This window comes from Catharus ustulatus, chromosome 2, assembly GCF_009819885.2.
Source record: "Catharus ustulatus isolate bCatUst1 chromosome 2, bCatUst1.pri.v2, whole genome shotgun sequence".
NCBI lineage: Eukaryota > Metazoa > Chordata > Aves > Passeriformes > Turdidae > Catharus > Catharus ustulatus.
The window spans coordinates 57,631,166-57,647,701 of record NC_046222.1 but is presented as its reverse complement, the minus strand read 5'-3'; the positions used below and the strand labels follow the sequence as shown (position 1 = coordinate 57,647,701).

The 16,536-nt window shown below is 42.5% G+C and overlaps 2 protein-coding genes across 4 annotated transcripts in view; one reads left to right on the top strand and one right to left on the bottom strand.

The window, feature by feature from the left end:
* Positions 1-7,201, top strand: part of WDFY2 (WD repeat and FYVE domain containing 2) — a 65,292-nt gene extending 58,091 nt beyond the window's left edge. Inside the window, exons 10-12 of the mRNA XM_033085630.2 lie at positions 633-763; positions 1,097-1,205; positions 1,854-7,201. Coding sequence (XP_032941521.1) covers positions 633-763; positions 1,097-1,205; positions 1,854-1,883 — 270 coding nt within the window. The 3' untranslated portion in view covers positions 1,884-7,201. The remainder of the gene's footprint in view (positions 1-632; positions 764-1,096; positions 1,206-1,853) is intronic.
* A 1,573-nt stretch (positions 7,202-8,774) lies between these two features.
* DHRS12 (dehydrogenase/reductase 12) overlaps positions 8,775-16,536 on the bottom strand; it is a 31,286-nt gene continuing 23,524 nt past the window's right edge. For all 3 annotated transcript variants that reach the window (XM_033085648.2, XM_033085642.2, XM_033085657.2), the window contains 3 exons: positions 16,126-16,216; positions 14,664-14,801; positions 8,775-12,108 (listed from right to left, as the gene is read on the bottom strand). In XM_033085648.2, coding sequence (XP_032941539.1) covers positions 11,981-12,108; positions 14,664-14,801; positions 16,126-16,216 — 357 coding nt within the window. In that variant the 3' untranslated portion in view covers positions 8,775-11,980. The remainder of the gene's footprint in view (positions 12,109-14,663; positions 14,802-16,125; positions 16,217-16,536) is intronic.

Sequence of the window (16,536 nt, the reverse complement as noted above, 5' to 3'; positions counted from 1 at the left end):
CCATGGTGCCATTAGGCTTTTCTCTCATAATGGATTCTGGTAACCTTTTTACCCCTAAAGCTTTGGGAATTTGCACTTTGTTCTTCCACTAAGTGGTCAGACAGTGGGTTCCCCTCTGTGGCTTGATTTTGTGGTTGAAAGAACACACTTCTTTTTCCAATCAATCCCAATAGCAAATGTATATAATAGGCCTTGGGCTGAGAAGATCTGAGGCCTTCATGACTTAAGCCATGTGGGACTTTGCTCATTGTTAGTCAAATAAGTTACACAAAGAAATTTACAGCTGATTTCTGGAGATTTGGTGCTGAAACCAAAGCTGTTTCAAATGAGATTAGACAAACAGCTGTAACTGCTCAGGCTGTATTGGGAAAGGCTTTCTGGTTTGCTTGAAACATGCTGCTGTGTTTTCTTGCCTGGCAGCAGAGGGCTGCAGATGGCCGCAGATGGCAGACTTTTACTAAAGGGGTGTGGAAGTGCTGCATGTGCTCATGGAATGTGAGAAATGAGCGTCTGGGGCAGAGCTGAACTGCATTGTGTCTTGCTGGAGTGAGGTGGTTGGGCCAGCAGGCCTGAGCAGTGACCTGGTCTGGGTTTGTGGCCTGAGATGTCTTCCTGCATGTTGTCTCCTGCAGCATCACTGCCGGAAGTGTGGGAAAGCCGTGTGTGGGAAATGCAGCTCCAAGCGCTCCTCCATCCCGCTGATGGGGTTCGAGTTCGAAGTGAGGGTCTGCGACAGCTGCCACGAGTCCATAACGGATGAGGAGTAAGTGTGGGCACTGAGCTGGCTTGCACTGCAATGGGGGAAGACTCCTGCATCTGGAAGGGCCTGTGTGGGTGCAAGGCTACAGGAGGGAGCAGCCTGGCATGGTGGTCCTTAGGCTTTCTCATCAGGATAAGGAGGAGATCAAGCCAGGAGGGATAGAGAGCCCTCAACTCCTGTTCCTTTCATGCCAGAAAGGTCTCAAAGTGCAGTTTGCAGAATGGTTGCTGAATTGATGGCTTACAGCAGCAAATACTTTTTTCCTCAATAGAGAACATTTTGGGGGGCAAATCCTGCAGTTACAGTTCTTGCTGATTTTTGGATTTCTTTCTTCAGGCGGGCACCTACGGCTACTTTCCATGACAGCAAGCACAACATTGTTCATGTACACTTCGATGCCACCAGGGGATGGCTGCTGACCTCGGGGACAGACAAGGTTATTAAGGTAGGAGCCAGGAATGTGCTCTAGCTCCTGTGCTTCATTTCCCTTCCCTCTCCCATGTGGCTTCAGGATGTCATACCTGCCTTCTTCCACCCAGAAACTTCTCACTTGGGATTTGGATTAGGATTTCTGCCCAATAAGGACCAAGCAGGTCTTGGTCTATGAAGTTATTGCCTGAAGGGGCTGGGACAAGTGCTCACTGTAGCTTTCCCTTGAGGAAGACCAACTGGTTTTCAACATGCCACATCTCAGTGTGGCTAAATAAAGAAACAGCTAAAATAATGACTGAGTTATAACAGCTTGAGTAATTTGAGAAAACAAAACTCTCACAATTTGTTATGACTGTTCTGATAATTTCAACTAATAATATAGTCGGAGTTTTTTGGTTTCTTTTAAGGCCAACTATGAACCTGTCTTTTACAGTGTAAGCTGGTGACATACAGAATGTCATTTCATCAACCTCCACCACTCTGACAATAAGTGCTGGAAAATTAAATCAAACTTCTTCATCTTGTTGCATCCACCCCTAACCATGTAGCCCCTCTTAATTAAAGAAAAAAGGTGTAAATTATTTAAAGATTCTATTTTTACTGTATTTGATTGTCTTTTGCCATTATTCATTATGTTGTTTTATTTTATTGTATTTAACAGTTGTGGGATATGACACCAGTAGTGTCTTGATGTTACATCAGTGGAACTTGAAAAGTGATATTTACAGAAGAAACTGATTTCCTAACCCTAATTATACTGCAGAAGATAGATAACACTGGCTGCATATGGCAGATGAGAAAGGAACTAATGTGTTTACAACAACTTTATGTCCTCTGCTTGATCCAGGCTGAACATTTGCACGAAGACTCTTTCCACTTCTTCTCAAAATATACAAGAAGGTATTTTTTTAACTAACGGTTTGTATGATCTGACTTTGATTGTCTTGAGTTTGTTTGGAAAAACCTGTGTGCAGTGCAATTTTTAGTTTTTATATTTCACTATGTCCAGATACTTGCTGCTTTGTACAGAGGGTTCTTGAGTTGTGTCTTCCTCTGTGAGTTTTTGGTGTCAACAGACTGTGTAAGGCAATTGGCTCTCCCTGCAGCCAGTACCTGTTGGTTTGGGATATTTCTGCTGACCATGCTCTCTCCAGAGGAGGAAATCCAGGAACAGACTCTGGGTGCATCACCGAGGAGCTGATGGACTATTGCAATTCCTAAAAGGGCTCTACCATCTGCTTGTCCTAGTGGGCATCATCCAGAGAGCATTCATTGGTCTGTATAATCTTCCTGCCTCTTCCTTTGCTGCACAAGTTGCAGAATCAGGGGTCAGGTTATTCAGCAACTGATTTCTACAGAAAACTGAAATAGTTTTCCAACTCAGAGCATTACAAGGAGCACACAGATTTGTTTGAGTTTGATGATGATGACAGTCTGATTCAAATGAAATTATTGGCAACAGGAACTTTTGGGAGTGTGTGGATGGAGGGGGGCAGATCTAAAACTGGTCTAGAGCTGAAAAGTCTGGTTTATCTCTACCTCTACCTCTACCTTGCACAGCAACGTTTCAGCATTTTTACCTTTCTGTGTTGTTGAAAATGAATTTAGTTTTTCCTGTTTTCCATATGGTTAATCATATTTATTTTTTAAAACTCTGATGGTTTTTATTAATTTCCTCTACAGACCCAAAAGTGATATAGCTGAATTATGCCCATTGTCCTGTTGTCATACTTTACAGTTTCTCTTAAAAATAAACAGTATTTAAAAACCTGGATTGATCAAAATTACCTTTTTAGAATGACATTGTCAAGGTGAATAAACTAAAAAAGCCCTTTTTTCCAAAGGGATCTTCTCTGAAGAGCCAACTCTTCATTCCATTAATCCATGTTACTTTTTAGCATGGCATTACTCACGCACTTCAAAGCAACTGGTGTTCAGAATAGAACTGCAGACCAGACCAAAGGCTTTCCTGCATCTTCTGTTTCAGCAGGCCTTGTGGCACATTGGTGGTGCTCAGTCTTGTCCTGTTTTGGACTTACTTTCTTCTCTCTATAGTGGAGAGGCCATGACATCTGCCCCTACAGAGCATATTGCTACCTGGAGAAGCCTTGTGTTCTCGCTTGAGAGAGAATGCCAAAAGAAAATAAAGCTTCTCCTTTGTTTGCCCAGAAGCAATTCACTTTTGAGGGGGAAAAAAGTGGTTAACCCAATCCATGGCATTAATTCTGTCCAGTGAGCTGCTTCATTAAAGGATGAGTGGACTTCTGTGTGCACACCACAGGACTGCTATGTATTTTCAAGGAAAATTCTCTTTTTAAACATCCTATAACCTGTGATGAAGCATTTTGCAGTCGTGTTCTGTGAAATAACACCACCTTCGGTTTCCTGGTTGTACAGCCTGTTGTTGGCTCCCCTCTAGACAGCATATTTTAAAGCCTATTTTCAAACATAATTCACACATTACTATTATTTTTCCAGCTTGAAAGTTGTTTTCTCAGTCCTCCCACTTTTTTTCCTGAAAACTAGATACTTGTTTCCTCTTGGAATGCTTTTCATTACACCTTGTGCATGTTTTCTGATGACTGAAGTGTTCTTGGCTTTCAAAGCTATGCAGGATGAGCAAGTGGCCTGCTGTATTTCATTCAAGCTGGAGAATATGTGCAAAGCTTTGCTGGACTAATGTGTTCCATGTTCCCTTGGGCTCAGGGCCTTTTGGCCAAAGACCTGACTTGTGCAGGGAGTGCATCTCACGGTGACAGAAACAGGGGCGCACCAAAGTGAATTTAAATTGCTGTTCTGTGCTCGGTTCCTGAGGAGTCAGCAGTGGCACCAAGTCTGGGGGTCCAGCATGAATTGTGCTCACACTGATGGAGTGGTGGAGCTGGCAAGCTGAGCATCTGCCCCTGGGTCAACATCGACTCCTAAACATGTAATGTGCAAACAAAGGTGAAGAACTGATTCCAAAAGAGACTTCATTGGAGAATTACTTGTTTGGACTGTTCTGCAATAAACTCGTGGCCACTCTCCCCTTGTCTTCCAAGGAGTCATGGTTTCAGTGTTGCTTATATGTGGATGTGGGGCATGAAAAACCGTTCTGCAGAATTTTCTTGGCTGTTTTTTCTGAATGAATGACCTGCAGGGTTATCTGGATTTAAGCTAAATATTCTCCTTATCTTGCAGTCTCAGAACAAACTTCTCTGGGTTTAGAAAATTATATAAATTGCAAGTGAAGCTGAGGCAGGAAGGAAAATTCGTCCCTTTGCAATGCCCTCAAGAGCTGTAATGTAGAGATATGAAGGGAAAATAGATGTATCTAATTCAATAATTCTTTTACTTTCCACATGAAACAAGAAGGATTTGACACTGGGAGAGTTTAAATGCATGCTTCCCTCTTCTGCTGTTAGAGTAGTAATCTCAGTTTCTTCTGTCTGTTAGGTCCATATGAAAAGGCATCTCTGTTGCCTGGTCCTTTTTTCCACTTTACTTGCTGAATAACAAATGTGAGCTATTTTTATGAATTGCATTATTGGAGGATGGGAGGAGGGTGTGTTTTGATACAGGTGTAAAGCTATGCAGTGCCACATACCTACACACACTCTCAAATGAAGACAAGTCCCCCTTCCCTGGGGCTGCTGAAGGGCAGGAGCTGTTAGTGATACCTCATGCTGTGACAAGGGGCACACAAACATTGCTGGCTTCCCTCTGCTCTACACATCAGAAAAGGTGATTTTCATTTCTCCCTTAGCTGATGCTTTCTTGTGGGAAGAGGCAGTGTTCTCCAGAGCATCTGCCTGCTATTCTCAGCTTTAAAATGAGCAGTGTCTGTAGGGCTTAGGCAGGTGATGGGGCAGGCACTGGTCACATACAAGTGCCTAAGCAGCTTTCTAGGGTCACTTGTATCCCAGGTGGGGCAACCTGAGCATCAAATTTCAGTCTTTTTAAGCTGAAAATATTTAAGTGACGGGAAAAGAATGTGGGCATCAGCTTGCAATGTAGCATTGATGGTTCTCCCATCAACCAGAAGACTTAACACCATGGTTAGATGTTGAAACAGTATTGATAGGGCTACAAGTCAGCCAGTGTGTGCTCAGCTGTGAGCACCCTTGTCTGCAGCTGCTTTTTGCAGCCAAGCCCAGGTGACTCCCTGCTCTGTCCTCCTGAACTTGAGGCCATCACCTGAATGTCAGCATGTGGGCTCTTAGTACCTCAGTAGTGCTTACTGCACTTTGCCTGAGAGGGTGGCATGAGTATCTCCAGTCCTGGGAAAGGGAGGTATGTATTCCCTCTGGATGGGGTTGGTTGCTGATAAGAAAGCTCCCTTGCTGAAGTTATTTCCCACCTCAGCCATCTGTGATTCAAAGTCCATGCCTGTGTCTATTCTATTGCTTAGAGAAGGAAAAAAAGTAAGTATCTTTCCTTAAATCTAAACTACTACCAAATTAATTACTAACAAATTAGCAAATATTACCTATGCCTGTCCTCGCTATTCCAAACAGGATTTCTGTAGCAGCAACTGAAGTTCTGTTTTGTAGCACATAGAAAACAGGGCTACAATGTGTGCTTTTACAGGCCATGTCCTTTCCAGAAGACCACAATAAGCACATGGGATGTTTTCAGTTAGGACTTAGGAGACTTTTTTTCTATGTGTGGCAATAGTATGCAACATTAACTACAAACTTATCCTTTTTTCAGAGTGCATTAATGTGCTGAGTCCCTGCTGTAATGACCTTCTATGTAATATTGAGGAAGACAAAGGTTTGTCTCTTAAAAATTGCATCTTGTGAATGTTGGCAGGAAATCTTTGCTCCTTAGAAGGAAAAATGTAGTCCTGAAGTTCTGGGATTTGAGATGTCATTTGTGTGATCAAATGTGACTTTTCATTGCATTTTCCCAGTTTGGGGATTTTCCCTTGTGACGAGTCTTTGGCCATCTCTGAAATTTTGTTTGCTGCAGGACACATTGTACTGCTCAGAAGAGAAAGAGATTGAGTTCAGCTGGAACTGCTGCCAAGTAGGGACACTGAACTCAAACCAAAATGAAAATAAGAGAGCACAGTCCTGGCAAAGTCTGTGCAAAGAGGGGATACCAAAAAATGGTATCGGCATACAAAGAAAACTTAAAAAAACAAAACCAAAACAAAAAGCACCTACAGTATAGAAATGGATATTCACTAGAACTGTATAAAGCCAAACCATCCTCCCAGCTCAGTACTGTAAGCCAGCCAGCAGCCATGGTCCAGATCCAGAAGCCACAAGGAACATAGAGTTTTTTCTAGTCTGTGAAGATTTGACTTCTATTTCTTGTTCTTTGGTTCAATTGCCAAATAATATTTATCTACCTCAAGTAGTTTTTTTCAGAACTGTAATAAATGCATAAGCACTTCGACATTAAAAGGATGGGGAAGAGACACATCACTACTGAGATGGTACAAAGAGGTGTCAAGCCTTATGAAGATAGTTTTGCCTCCAATTATTTGTTCTTTAGACAATAAATAATCTCAATTTATGAAAGGGTTTATCACCTTTATACTTAGATTTTGTAACAGGTCAGGGCTTCCTTCAGATGTGAAAGACCCACTGCTAACACCCCTATTTTGTCTTGTCCGAAGAAAATTCTGTGGGGCTGCCATGGCCAAGTAATTAAGAAATTTTCACAAATAAACAAGTACACAAACTTCCTTGCTACATCTCTGTCATTAGCCCTAGTTTTAGCTGTGATTTAGCTTTCCAAAGGCTCAGCTTTGCTTCTGACTGTTTAGTAAGTTAAGTTTGTCATACTGACCAATATCTTGTGGGCTTTGCTGTCTTTTTGATTAGAGGGCTTTTATATGAAAAAAAAAGATCTTACTGGCTTCTGTTCAGGTCAGTGTTTTGCAGGAATGCTGCTCAGCAATTTGATCCCCTTTTCTACCAACTACATTGTAACATTTTCATGTTCCATTATGTAAATAAGTGTTTCTGATGTAGCTGAATAAATTGTATCTTAACCCCACTAAAATAATTTCTATCAGCTTTTGGCTATTTCTTTTCCTTCTCTATGTGTGTAATGAGGAATTTAGTTTATTGAGTTTTGACTGGACCCATTCACCTGCCTGTTCTGTGAATTGTCATAAAATTGACAGCTGTTGTATGGACATGTTCTTTGCCAGGACAAATTCTTGCCCTGAGTGCCTGGCAATGGGTGAGCAGCCAGAAGAAAATGGTGTGTGGGCAGTGGAGGAATTGCATGATTTTGTGCATCACTCCAAGTTTCCCTGTGGATCGTGGATTCTGAACTGGAAAGTAAAGGGAAGATGCTCAAGATTTTTAACCATCCATGCAAATGGCACTTCCTGCGCCCTCTCTCCCTGAAATTTGTACAAGTGTGGGTTTTACCACTCTTCCTCTGTTTGGAAAATATTTTTATCTGTGAAATGGCACTGGCACTGCCAGTATAGCAAAGGTTTGAGTTGTTTCTCCTGGCAGCAGGGTAGAAACCTGTCCTGCTGAAGACCTTTGGCCAGGCTGATACTGTGTCCCTTCATAAAGCTGAGCATTAGCTTTTGTTTTGAGAGAGAACAAACTTCCTTCAGAGGACTACATCATTTTTATATTTATCTGATGGCTCCCTCTAGAGAGAGGAACATAAATACTGACATACTTCACAAATTGAAGTTCTTGGATTTGACCACTTTCAGCCCCAGAAGTGATTTTGTTGCACTTGCTCCCTATCAGATTCAGTGCCTTTTCAAAGGCTTCTTTCTCTCATTGTCTAGATCAGTGCTTTTTGGGTGACTGCAGAAATACAGAATTTTCAAGTCATCTAAGTTGCACTTCAAAATGATCTGTAATCAGTCACTGGCTCTGCCCAAATGTGCCCAGAATTATCTCTCCCAACACAGCAAGAGATGGAAGCCTGAGACAAAGAGGGAAACACTGTGAGCTGAGCTAGGGAGGATGTGAAGCTTTGTGCTGCCGGAGTGCAGCATTAAACAGTGCCTGTTTAAAAGGACAGCGGGTGGATGTTGACCAGTGCTAGTTTTAGGTAAGTATGATCCAGTGTCATGAGATGGGGTGCTTTATTTTTGCAGGGAGGGTGAGAGAGTAACGTACAGAGGAACTTAGAGATTAAACTGCATCATAGCTGCTCTCCTCCACTGTTCCATCAGGCTGTTCCCAGAAAGAATAACTCCATGTGCACTCTCTACTCACCAAGTTCAGCACTGCTTAATGAAAAATAGAACTGCTCAACATGCCATGGCTTTTAGAAAGGCTCTGTCATTACAAACATACAAATTAGTGCTTGTATTGACAATGGAAATGGCTGGGACTGCCCCACCAAATAAATTTATTTGCATTGAGGTTTGTAGGACTGACTTATCAGGCTATAATGAAGGATATAGCAGAACTCCATTTGAGCTCAGGTAGTGCATGTTCAACATCCCACCTGAGCCTTGCTTAACAGGAAGGGGTGGCCCTGCTCACACCTTGTTCCCACTGAGTGGAACACAGAAGCTGGAGTGTGTGGCAAATGCCAACAACTGGTTTACTCCAAAACTGTGAGGTATGTATGGGAGTGCCCTCATTCAAAAGCAAACAACAAACAATTTTTTACACTTTTAATCAGTAGCAGGTTGATTTGGTTTTTTGGGTTGTTTCTATTTTAACAATGAATAAAGATGACCCAGAAATTAAACTTAAGACAAAATGCAGTTTACAAAATTGTTTGATAGCTGTTACATTTACCTCCTAAAATTTTCATCCAAGACAAAAAGAGAAGTTGCAGTGGCTCCTGCATCACTGCAATCAGTTCTGCTCTGGTGATGGGCTGTTTTTCCATTAGGATGTAGGGAAATTACCAACTCCACTTGTGCTCTGTGGTGCTACACTCCTGTGCAAGATCCCTGAGAGCAAAAACTTCCCAACTAGGTGACTTCATGAAATGAAGAAAAATGTGAAGCCATCAGAGTGAGGTCAGAGTCATAAAAGCCTCAAAGCTACCACAAGAAGTGTTGGGCTGTGCATGGACAGGAGGCGGTAGCAAGAGCAGCTGCTGTGCTTGTCAAACTCCCAGTGCGCACTGCTTAGCAAGGAACCTGTGCCACCTTCATTTTCTGGTCCTCTGTCACTGGATGCTCTTTTTATTTTGCTCATAAAGTTTCAAAAGTGGAAGAGAAGACTGAGGGGAGACCTAATCACAGTCTACAATTTCCTTGTGAGGGGAAGAGGAGAGGCAGACACTGATTTCTTCTCTCTGGTGACCAGTGACAGAACCCAAAGCAATGGCCTGAGGCTGTCTGGGGAAGTTTAGGTTGAATATTAGAAAAAGATTCTTCACCCGGAGAGTGACTGAGCACGGGAATAGGTTCCCCAGGCAAGTGGTCACAGCACCAAGCCAACAGAGCTCAAGAAGAATTTGGACAATGTCACATGGTGTGACTCTTGGGGGGTCCTGTGCAGGGCCAGGAGCTGGACTCCATGATCCTTGTGGGTCCCTTCTGACTCAGCATAATCTGTGAGTCTATAAATGTATTCACTTACATGAAGGTGCAAGTCATTCTGGATTGCATTAACACAAATCCTCTTGCTGGCTTGCAGCCACATGCCATGTTTGCTGTCGTGGAATTGGGCTGAAATAAAGCATCAGCAAGAACATAATACCAAAGTGTGTGAGACTCTGGACTTTGCTTCTAGTTGCTGTGGTTTAGTTCTTTTTAAATCACAAGTGCTCTTAAACCATAGCATATTGCTCTTTGACACTGTTACCAAACTTTGATTAAAGCAGTTTTGTTAACTTTGGCTTCATTTTTAAGCTGTGACACAAAATGAAAAATACAGGCTATTCAAATACACTAGTGCAGAATGTGGACTAAAATGTGTCAAATACATACATATATAGTGCACAGTTTTTATTTTCATGAACTATTTAAATACCAGTCATTAAACTTTTCTTCTGTACTACAGAGTAGAGAAGCAAACTGACATCAATATGCAAATGCTTTTATTAGCCTTGCAGCTCTTGTTAAGAAATGTAGTTACTCTATATGCTTCCAGCCATGCTCTTGTTTTGGGTAACTGTATTTAACAGCTGAAACCACAGAAAATGTTAGTACCAGATTTGCAGGAAATAAACCTCTGTACAAGTTTTGCTGTTGTTTTCTTTCACTGTAGTGCAAGGAGAAGTTAAGTTTATAAATGAAGCAATAGTTTGAGTGCTGACCCAACCTCTTCAGGAGAAGCTGTGAGAGCCTGACTTGTCTCACCACTGCTTATCATGGGAAATTTTTTTTCAGGGCCTCTCTGACAGTAAAGGTTTTATTTCTATGGAGATTGGCAATAGGCTGAAAAAAGCAGTTTTTTCTTAAACCTAATAGGAGATCTTTGAATAATGAGGAAATACTATCAGCCAGAAGGAAATTAATTAATTAAAGCAGACATAAGCAGCTCTCCTCTGTCCTGCCTTTAGCTGCCAGTCACTGCAGAGACTCAAGAGCATCTGTGTTATATTTGTGCTTAGGTCCTTGGTCCTACCACACTGGCATGAGCCAGATGTGAAACAGTGCAGCAACTTGGCTGGGTTCTAGAGGCAATTGGCTAATAAACACACTCAGTTCATGAGAAAAGGTGTTACCTTTGTTGACAATAGTCTTGGCTTTGCAGTAAATCTGAAATAATTAAGACAAAATTAGTCCCACCAGAATGTCTGAGCTGGTTGTTTTCAGCACTATTAGAAAGATGCAGCACTGTAGGTGGTGTTTCTTAAACTAGATCAAGTTGATCCCTGTGAAAAAGTCCATTTTTCCCCTCTACCAGTTTACAATGAGAAACTCAAAACTCAGTGAGTAATTCAAATGTGCACAGATCAGGTAAGATGAATCATGTCCTCTGTGTCTGAAGTAAACAGATCCAGACAAAATACAAGCCTCTCATCAGGAGAGGATTCTCCTCTAAAACCTGTGCCCCACCAATGTTCCCTTCCCCTCTTAATCCATTAATAATTACAGAACAATTCCCTTTAATCTCTCACAGAAATGGCAAGAAGGCACAGCTTAGCATGTTGTTTCTTTTCATGCTTAGAGTCATGCAGACATTTCTCTGCTGGATCCAGCCATGTCTGGGTGTGTTGTGTTGAAACCTACTTCATGGTATTTTGACATAAATGGAATAATATTTAGCCCTGGCTCCATAAAGTAATGTGGAAGGCATTTGGCAGTGTTCCTAAATTCTTGCTGCTTAAACATGAGGAAGCAGATCACTTCTGCATACCAGGACTAATTTATAGAAACTGAAGGCTGTGAGGAATCCTTCACTTTAAACTAAGCAGGCTCTGCAAGAGAGTTTCTGCATTCCCAGTTACATGTTTGAACCCAATCACCCTCATGCAGTGAAGGAAACCACCAACCTGTCAAATACAGCAGTTAAAGGTTGTTTAAAACATTCCCACTTCTTTCCTGAAGTCCTTCATAAGGGCTACTGAATGTACACTCCTCTGCATTTATCTGTGTTGAGTGTTTTAAATGATTCTAGGTAACTTTACAAACTTAAACAGGGTTAATTTTAATGCCTTTCAATTTTTCTTCCAATCCAAAGAGCACAGCCTTAGTGTGTCTTGAGGCAGAAGCTGCATATTCTCAGTGGGAGAGACTTGGCAGCAGAAAAAAATTCCACAGGTGCCACTCTACCACATCATTATGAGAACACCTGAATCTAATTCATTTTTAACAGGCCTATGGCATCCTACTTCCCTTCAACAGCAGGTTACTGCATAATTAGAAGATTTGTGGTGACACTGTGACTGTGTCAGCAGACACTAAACTCCTGGAGAAACAGATTTAAATTTCTGGGAGAACTCTTCCAGCACCTCCATTAGTTTCTCTTCATCCTCTGGTGGACTGTGGGTGTATGCTAGGGGTAAGTGTGTAGGGACTGGTTGCCTGTCTGGAAGAAAAGAAGGAGAAAAAAAAAAAAAACACTTATGGATACATTTAACTCTCTTATAGCAGAAAGGAGTTTCTTCTGATGGACTCTGTACTGCCCAAATACACCTCATGAAGCCAGGAAACTTAACCTTCTTAGGTACCTGTAAATAATGCTAGTTAAGCATATCTTCTAAACCAAAAATTAAATCATTTTGCATTTTGGAGCTAGAGTGATTTTTCTGTAGCACAGTGCTGTGGAGCATGCCCCCATTTGCAGGTGGGGACAGTTCAGGAAAAGGAAGGCTTCCTTGAGGGGTTATGCCTGTCACTAGTGCAACACCTGCAGGCAAAGAGCAATAGCGGGAGTTTCTTGCTGCAGGCAGAGGATGCTTTTGCACTTGAAAAAACATTTTTCCTTGCCTCCTGGATAACATTTCTAATACTGTACAAATCCACAGCTGGGACTTTGTACTTAGGATTATTTTCAACCTTAAAATGCTTTCTTTCATCCTTAGAAACAATGGTTAAATTCTAAACGCAAAGGAACTTGAGCTTATTGCTCAGTCACCGTAAGTGACATGTATCCAACCAAGTTTGCTCAGTTTGATGCTTTGCTTGATTTTTCCATATCTCATGCCTGTCACTCATTCTGTAAATACAGCTGTTACCACCATTCACTCCATGGGATTTTCCCCTCCAAAATCCTGGTATCTAGAGCCTCGGAGCCTTGTGACAGTGCTGTCAGGTGTCTGTGGAACAACAGTCAGAGCACTGGTGCAGCACTGTTAAGTCTGTTTAGCGAGCCTAACTTCTGCAGCAGCCAGCTGAGACAAAAAGAACAAGCTGTTGCAACCCTTGGCAGCAGATTTCCCTGAAACCTATCAGGCTGCTACTAGGCTTCCCAGAAGAGCACAGATATTTGCTCTCTTAAGAGCAAATGTTTACCTGACTGCACACACCACATAACTTCTGCTTACAGAAAACTGAGGAGAGAGAAACATGCAGAGAACATTCCCTTCTCCATCACTGATTATGATCGGCTCCCCACCCAGCCACAATGCTTCCAGTAGCCTGTTCTAAAGTTTGGGAACTAGGTATCAAAGCCAAATTCAGCATTACAGAGAAGATGCTTCCAGTCTTTGGAAAGCAAATCTCTGTTAAATATTTTTTATGTATTTTAGCAGATGCAGAGAATTCTGGTAGTACTAGTTGTGTTCTCACTTCCCTTTATTTTTTTCTCAGAAAAAAAGAAGCTGGCTTTGGTTTGCTCTCAGAGGGAACAGTAAAAGAGAATGCAGAAAATGGAGGGAAACTGTGTAACTGTGCCTAATTTGGAAAATGGCTGCCTAGGACCAGAAGCATGGGGTTTATGGCAAAGTGCTGCAGCACCCAAACACTTCACTGAAAGGGCTGGAAGAGTGCCCATGCTAAGCTATGGCTTCCAAAAGGCCACAGGAGCAAGAAATAACTCACTTCACCACTATTTGATAAGCACAAGACAGACTCAGAACTTCTCTTGCAGCTTTAAGAGCAGTCATGCCAGGACCAAAGCTCTCAAAAGTCAGTAGCTTTAGTTAAAGAGCCAGGGCATGTTCCCTGTTTACCAAAGCTGGGGGTAGACAAAGGCCAACGGGAAGAGCCTGGTGGAATTATGAAAGAAACAGAAAGAACAACTGAGCAGAAGCATTCGGACCAGAATAAAGTGACTGGAGTAAGAGAAAGGCAAAGCCTGGTTCTACAAAGAAGGCTGACCAGAAGGATGAGGGGTTTCCACATGCTGACATGAAAAATGTCCATTAAAGTATCTGTTAACCAGCCTTGTGTGACTGTCTGTGGGACAGAAGGGACAAAGTCAACCCAAATGCAGAAGTCTGAGCTTCCTGCATTCTCTGCACAGAAATCCAGTGAATCAGGATTTGAGTGCCACATCCAACAGAAGCACTGAGCTTCTGTAAGAAATTACCCTGAGCCTTCTCTTTCTGGACTGACCTGCATCACCATTGAGGCATCCCTGCTTCCAGCTGTTCCTACAAAGGTGCCTGTCATTTGCCTGGGAGAAAAGAGAGGCTCTGCCTTACTTTTCCATTCCCTAAGCTCACAGTGCCAAAAATGCCACTGTGCTCAAGTCTCTGCCCGCTGTTAGAGAAAGGGGGAATTGGCAGTTTTAGCTAGCATGGAACAGTAGGAAGAAGAACCTGTCAAAGCAGAGCCAACTCCCAGTGCTCTGTGAGAAATGCTCCTTTCCTAGCATCATAAAATATGCTGTTTGCTGTGATTCACCTTCCCTTGGCAGAGTTCTACATGCAGCCATTTTCATTATAAAAATCCTCAACTCTCCATAAAGAAATGCTTTGTAAGTCTCTATCAGCTACTTTATAGGACAAAAGCAGGAATATAACAATTTAACACAATGTCCACTTGAACATTTAGACTTTGAAACAACTTTGAAGAGTGCTTTATCCTTTGCACAAGCTGCCTGGTGCAACTTTCCTCCCCTTCCAGGCCAGACAGGGATCCTAAGCTCAGGTAGGCTGGGGATCTCCAGTCTGTGCACTGTGAGACACTGCTCCTTACCTTGGAAGAACAAGCCACTGGGCAGCTTTGTTGCCTCAGCTGACACCGCCAACCACAGGACAGTGTCAGCTCCCTGGGTGTCTGTGCGCAGCGAGTTCTTCATCCTCTCGTAGAAATCGGGCATGGATGACCTCACAGCTGGAAAGGATAACAATGGAATGGTGGCCTGCCATGCAAGGCTTCTTTGATACACCAAAAAAAAAAAAAAAAAAAAAAGCAAAAACAAAACAAAAAACCAAACCAAAACAGCTTCAAATTGCCATTTTGTATGTAGGAGGCATCTCTGGAGCTTATGGAAGAAAATGAGTATTTCCCCCTATCTGGGAGCAGGATAGCTTGTGGGAGAATAGCACTAAGCTGCCAGATGATCCACCACTAGTTTATTTGGGTCAAATTACAGGGACTAAACTGACAACAGGATCTGTAAGAGGTTCCTCTGCCAATTCCATTCTAAACCGTAAAGATGACACAGAGGAAACACAAATTCCAGAAAACAGTATTCTAATGGGACTTTTAGCTCTTATTTTCTCACAGTTTTAGGAAACCAGTTGCAGCACTGTATTTAAAAACTGATTACTTCTGTCTAAACTCTGGCTTCATTTTATTTTGTCCAACAGATAATGACTGTGGACCCATCCACTGTAGGTGTTTATTTTTGGGGCTTGGAGAGTCTTTGAACTTTAAGAAGGGATAACTTTATGGTTCATGAAGTTTGAAATCTATAAAGGAAGTGCAAAACTAAACGTATTTTAAAGAAAAAGAAATATCAGGATATTTAGTTGGTAAGGGCTATTTTCAAGCATAAAGTAGGCAGGGTAAATGCTTCTGTTGTCAGAAGTAAATTTTGGAAACTGCATCCCTAGAAAAGACCTAGAGAAGTAACTGCTATTCTGCATCCCAAGCTTGGGCACTGGAGGCTGCAAACATTGGGGAATCTAACATGCATAGTGCATGAGTGATGCTGGCCCACCTGCTAAGGCACAGTCACTGAAGAACAGCTGCAGCTCAGACAAAGGGTTGAATGGCCAAACTGCTTCTCAACAGCAGTAAATGTTTAGAGGAAGAGTAAAGGGCTTGCATAGTGGTGCATGCTCCTACATGCCCTCATAGATTCCCAGTGTCTGCATACTGGTACTTACAGAGGCAGAAGCTCCATCTGTGTGTTTAACAGTTCCACTACAAATGTAACTTAAAGGTTACCTTGAAGAACTGTGTCTCTGCTGTGCATTTGTGCAGGGCTGGAAGCACTCACTGCCCATTATTATTCTCTAGATATACACACCAAGCAGACACTGTGCAGAATAGAGCCAACAAGGGGATATAAAACTACTTCAAGCACCAGTTTGGAGAAAAGGAATTACTGCACCTGTTGGAAAAATATACTAGGAAGTTTCATTTCTCTTTGCTTTTAGACTAATCCTGAAAAGAAAAAATTATTGTCAGAGTGTGAAGCAGATGTTACCTGGAGTGTCTGCCCAGCCGGGGTGCATCACGGAGAAATGGATGTTTCTGTGAGCCTTTGCCCACTGCTCTGTCATGACAACTTGCTGTCTCTAGGATAGAGCAGTAAGAGCCACACTAGCACCAAGTTCAACAGACTGTCTACCAAATTAGTTCCCAGGGAAATAAACTATATCAAATGTGCCATAAATACCAGAGTACAGTAATTTCACGACTATAAGGCGCACCCTTTTGACTAAAATCTCCCCCCAAAACCGGAAGTGCGCCTTATAGTCCGGTGCGCCTTATCTGATCTACAAAGTTGCAACATTTGCCACCCCGGAAGTGAGAGCCCGTCGGCATCGGGGCCGCCCCCGCGCGGGCCGTCCCGCCGGCATCGGGGCCGCCCCCGCGCGGGCCGTCCCGCCGGCAT